This window comes from Alligator mississippiensis, chromosome 6 (genome assembly GCF_030867095.1).
Source record: "Alligator mississippiensis isolate rAllMis1 chromosome 6, rAllMis1, whole genome shotgun sequence".
NCBI classification, from domain to species: domain Eukaryota; kingdom Metazoa; phylum Chordata; order Crocodylia; family Alligatoridae; genus Alligator; species Alligator mississippiensis.
This window is the reverse complement of record NC_081829.1, coordinates 37,595,111-37,600,618: the sequence shown is the minus strand read 5'-3', so window position 1 is coordinate 37,600,618 and position 5,508 is coordinate 37,595,111. Positions and strand designations below refer to the sequence as shown.

Below are 5,508 nucleotides of genomic sequence, written 5' to 3'. Positions count from 1 at the left end.
GGACGTTTAAAAACTGGACTAAATTCAATCATGATATTCTCATCTCACTGAACACCGCAAAAACGTTATGGGATGAAGCTAATGTCAAAAGACCTCTACCTTGGGAACCTAAATTCCAACCAGATGAGTTAGTGTGGGTCTCAATACCGCACCCCCGCCAATCTCATTCACAAGTTCACAAAGGAACAGTACTACAATCAGGACAGTACCCTAATACCTATTTGTCCTATTAGAGGAAAAGCCCGATCGTCCCACTATTATCGTTCATCACAACTGGATGACTCATTGTTCCGACGTTCACCTAGTATCTTTATAGTAAATTCAATTACGATTCTCTTTTGTTTTGTTTTGTTGTTGTTTTCTTTCTTTTCAGCCCTGACCTCAACAAAGCAGTAATCTACAGCCACTCGATTGTGAGATCTGTCGAGCACCCAACTGCTGTTCCTTCGAGTCAACGTAGTGACGGCTATGGAGGGGACACCGAGGCAGCAAATGTCCGCCGGGCCAAAACTCGCTCTGGCACTGCTCCTCTCTCATTTCTGCTGCAGTGTATTAGTTAGACCTGTTGTTGATCCGTACGTAACAGCAGTTTGGGGGAAGAATGTCACATTAAAATGTATGATTGACATGAATGAAACCATAATACAAGTTTCATGGGAAAAGATATATGATAAAAGTGCACAAACTATTGTTGTGCATCATCCCGAATATGGGGTCTCTGTTCAAAGAAAATACCACGGGAGGGTGTTGTCTAGAAGTTCTTCACCCATTGATGCAACGATTAGTCTGCATAATGTGAGTTTCTATGATGAAGGAAAGTATATATGCAAAGTAACTACATTCCCATTGGGAAATACACAATCGTTAACAATTGTAACTGTTCTTGTTGAGCCCACTGTAAGTTTTACCAAGGGGCCAAATTCTCTAATAGATGATGGAAAGTGGGCAGTGGCAGCCATTTGTACAGCAGCCACTGGGAAACCCGCTGCAAATATAAGTTGGAAAGGAGACTTTGGTAAAATGGAATATAATTCAATTTCCTTTCCAAATAGAACAGTAACAGTTATAAGCCGATATAAGATCATTCTCACTAAATTTGCGAGGGGAAGGCGTATAACTTGTATTGTGAAACACCCAGCTTTAAACAAAGAAATAAGATACTCTCACATACTAGACATCCAATATGCCCCTGAAGTATCAATAACTGGTTATGACGGAAATTGGGTTTTCGGCGGAAAAATTGTTCAGCTTAAGTGCAAAGTTAATTCCAATCCACCACCTACAAAAGTCACCTGGACCAGGCTAGATGAACAGTGGTCTGCGGGTTTAGTATCCGTGAGTGATATGCTATATTTCAGTGGCCCATTAGCCTACGAATACATTGGAACCTGTATTTGTAGGGTAACAAATTCCATTGGTCAAAGAAGTGATCAACAAACTATCCGTATATTATATCCTTCTATTATTACTACACAATCATCCACGGTTCCACGGTATCCTTTAACTAATAACATTACAAGTTTGGCATCAGCCTTAACCTTAACAGCAATGCAGGAAGGCAATTGGGGTACCATTATCAGTAGTGTAATGGGTGGAGCTTTCTTTCTAATATTTGTAAGCATTTTAGTTAGGGTTATCTGTTACAAAAGAAGGCGAACGTTCCGTGGCAACTATGTCATTGAGGACCACACTCCGTCGACTGACATAGAGGAAGAGTTTCAAGTAGATGTTTCCCAGTCAGCTGATGATTAATAATTATTGTCATACGTTCAAGTTGTTATATTTTATAGTTTGTTAGAGACCAGTCTATAAAGTTATTTGTTAATATATATATATATATTTGTTACTTAAGCGTTGCAAAACCAATGAGTCCTTAGATGAACTTTACTTGAGGCATGTTCATGTGTTTAAAATTCCAGCTGTGCCATCGGCAAGGGGGCATGTCATAACCCAATGATTTTAAGTGCCTCGGCACGATGGAATTTTCCTGCCACATGAGAGTCTCTGTGCACAGCAAAAGTTTTCTGTTGCAATAGAAAACTCTGGTGCAAGAGAGTTCCCGCCATTTGTATGCAAATTTGTGTCCTATCATTGGCTGATTCTAAATTATTCCTACGTGGTGGCCAGCGATTGGCTTGTTAGCTGTATAAAATTCTGTGCGACTTCCACCCAAGTTGGAGAACTTTGAGCATATTGCAGAGTGACTTAAGAGAATTCCTGACTCGTGGCAGAGCGAATCGATAGCCTGATCAACTATCGATTTTTCTCCCCATAGCCGAACGCTATCCCTCGATGTACCCCTTTTCCTGCATGCCTGGTTCATTTACGGATTCGCTGGCCTGGGTTTTGCCAGCTGGAGCAACTCATGTAATTATTTAAGCAATTGGACCACCTGCGTCACGGCTACTAGCGGCGTAAGTAAAGCCTTTTTGCAACCAATACGTTTTGTCTGCCTGTCCATTCACCAGCCCGCCCAATGGCCGAGCAATTTGTAGATCAGCTCAAGTCAGCTCCGGCCATCTGAGACAAGAACCAGCAGAGGCACCGGCCACGGAGCCAGCAGCAACACAAGCAGAGGAGCCAGCAGAGCCGGCAGCAACTCCGGCAGTGAAGCCAATGAAGGCAAAGACGGTGAAGTTGCTTGCAGACCCGGTGGAGGCACCAACTGGCAAGCTGGCAGGGAAGCCCCAGAGAGGAGGTAGCAAGGGCCAGGCGACAGGAACCCCAGCGGGGATAGCCACAGGGTGCAGCAGAAGACCCCAAGCTGGGTTGATTGAGTGGCAAATGGGCCCACAACATACCAAGAACAATCGGCCTGGACGCCATACCCAAGAAGGGCAAGCAACAGGGGCTGGGGCACCTAGGTACAGGGAAAACACCAGGACCATAGGTTTAGGGTACTCCTTGTCCCTTTGTGGCCTCCAGGTCCACTGGCTGCATCGCTTCGGTCGTCACGGTGGTGGGGGTCACACACAACATCACAGGGTGATTGGAGTACGGCACTAGGGATACTGGCTAGTTGGATCTAGGTCCAAGGGCCTCAAAGCCTTTACACTCGAGCCATGACCCAGAGACACTGGAACTCATGGCTGGAGGACTGCGAGAGTCTAGGGAAGAAGCCGAGTTGGACCAGGGACACCAAAGGGCCAGAAGACCTGCAACCCAAGGTGGCGAGTGGCCAGGGTGTAGGGGAGATCAGAGCCCTGTGAGTGCCCGCTGAGAGGTGTGACAACCCTGGAGGCTGCCTCGACGGGAACCCCTCCATTGAGGTTCCATTTGAAGTCGTGTCAGGTGAGTTAAGGGGATCCCTGGACGTCTGGGCTAAGGCCACATGAGAATGCCTGGTAGAGCAGAGGCGGGCAAAACATGGTGCATTTGCCAGGAACATGGAAAATCCTGATCTGGTGGCCTATGCCAGTATGCAGCTCTCGGCCATGGCCCCTGCAGATATTCTTGGGCAGAACCTGGAAGTTCTTACCCAGATCCTGGGTTCACAGCAGGAAATGCGAGACAGTCAGCAAGACTGGCTCTGGCACAGCCTGGTATCCTTCAAGATGCCTAAGATGTCCAGGGATGATGACCCGGAGGCCTATATAGAGGCCTTTGAATGCCATGCCCTCATGACCAGACTCCATAAGGGGTACTGGGCCAGCCAGTTGGGAGCGCAGGTTGTGGGCAAGGCCCAGGCTGCCTACCATACCCTCTCAAGGGACAATGCCAGGGACTATGAGCACGTGAAAGAGGCCATACTATATAGGTTGGAAATCAACCCATAACATTATCGCCACTTGTTCCGCAACAAAAAGGGGCCCGATGAGAGGCGACCCCGAGTGCTACTACAGCTACTGCTAGACCTCCTGGATAAGTGGGTAAGCCCAGTGGGACCAGAAAGAGAAGCCTTGGCAGACCAAATCATCCTTGAACAATTTCAAAATGATTTGGAGGAGAGGATGCAACATTGGGTGCGCCAACACTCCCCCCGGTTCTGTGAAGAAGCCCTGAAGTTGGCTGAGGCTTTTACTGCCTTGAAAGCAAGCTATCCCAGGGAAAGAAGGAACCCAGGATCCGTTGCGGTGGCCCTGAAGGAATCCAAGCGACGGTGTCCACCCAACTAGGGGGCTACCAAGGACACTGTATGTTTTCCATGTGGACAGAATGGACACTTCTCCCGGGAGTTCCCCAGCCAGTCCACCGAATGATGGATCGCTGCCGACAGGTCAAAGGCTCCGGCAGACCAGCGGAGGGGCCCTGAATCCAGTGAACCGATGGATTGTAGTTATGCAGTTGGCAAGGAAACTGCAGTCTGGAGTCGCCCCGTCATCAAGGCTTGGGTGGATGGGCACCCTGTGCAAGCTACCCTGGACTCAGGATGTGCCCAGTCTATGGTAATATCTGATGTGGTACTACCACAAGGTGGGCAGAAGGTAGCTTGCCTCCATGGGGAAACCAAGCGAATAGAGCGGCAATGGATACGCCTCTGCGTGATGGAGCACCAGGGAGAACTCCTGGTGGGGGTGGTATCCCAATCAGCTTGCGAAATGCTACTGGGTTGAGACTGGACACCAGTGTACAATGTCCTAGATAAGGTAAGGGACGCGGAACGGGTGCGCAAGGAGATCTGGAACTGCGAGGGATGGCTGGGTGAAATGGAAGAAGACAGGGAGTCGGTGGATGAGGCTGAACAGTTGGACCTCAGTGATTTCACCAGTAGCCTGCAATTTCGGGAAGCACAAGAGGAAGATCAAGAGCTCGGGACACTTCAAGAACAAGCCCAGGATGCTGGAGGTGTCCCTGTGTTGCCACCTTAGGGATTTCCCCGCTTCAAGGTAAGGAAACACCTCCTTTACTGTGTACAAGGGCCTCAGTGGGAGGGTACTGAGGAGGCGCAACTGGTGGTGCCGGCCCAATTCCGTCAGATTATTTGGCGATTGGCACATGCAATCCCCATAGGAGGGCATTTGGTACGGGACAAGACCTTCGCAAGAGTGAACCAGTGGTTCTTTTGGCCCAGGATGGGCGAGGAGGTAGCTCGTCAAAGTGCGGCATGCTCTGAATGTCAAAAGATGAGGACCGAACATCCTGCCAGGGCTCCCCTTCAACCCATGCCCATTATAGACACCCCTTTCTCGTGGATAGCCCTAGATGTCATGGGGCCACTTCCCTGCAGCAGCTCTGGCCACCAATATATATTGGTCATAGTAGATTATGCAACCCAGTACCCAGAAGCCATTTCTTTGCAAACTGTGACCGCCCCACGTGTTGTGGAGTTGATAAAATGGATAGCCAGGATGGGGGTCCCACAAGAGATACTAACCAACCAAAGAAGGAATTTTATGTCCAGAGTCCTGAGGACAGTGTGCCGGATGCTGCAGATAAAACATCTTCGCACCTCGGTCTACCACCCCCAGACCAATGGATTGGTTGAACGGCTCAATGGCACGATAAAGCGAATATTGAGATGTTGCATTAATGGGGACCCCCGGAAGTGGGATCTCCTCCTGCCCTTGG

At 48.8% G+C, this 5,508-nt stretch overlaps 1 protein-coding gene across 1 annotated transcript; it reads left to right on the top strand.

Annotated features, from left to right (window-relative positions):
* The first annotated feature begins 468 nt into the window (after positions 1-468).
* LOC132251244 (nectin-3-like) lies at positions 469-1,752 on the top strand. The gene has a single exon (XM_059730326.1). The coding sequence runs from the start codon at positions 469-471 to the stop codon at positions 1,750-1,752; it is 1,284 nt and encodes a 427-aa protein (XP_059586309.1).
* Positions 1,753-5,508: the final 3,756 nt, after the last annotated feature.

Coding starts and splice junctions, on each gene's coding strand:
- LOC132251244 (XM_059730326.1), top strand. CDS start 469: ATGGAGGGGACACCGAGGCAGCAAATGTCCGCCGGGCCAAAACTCGCT.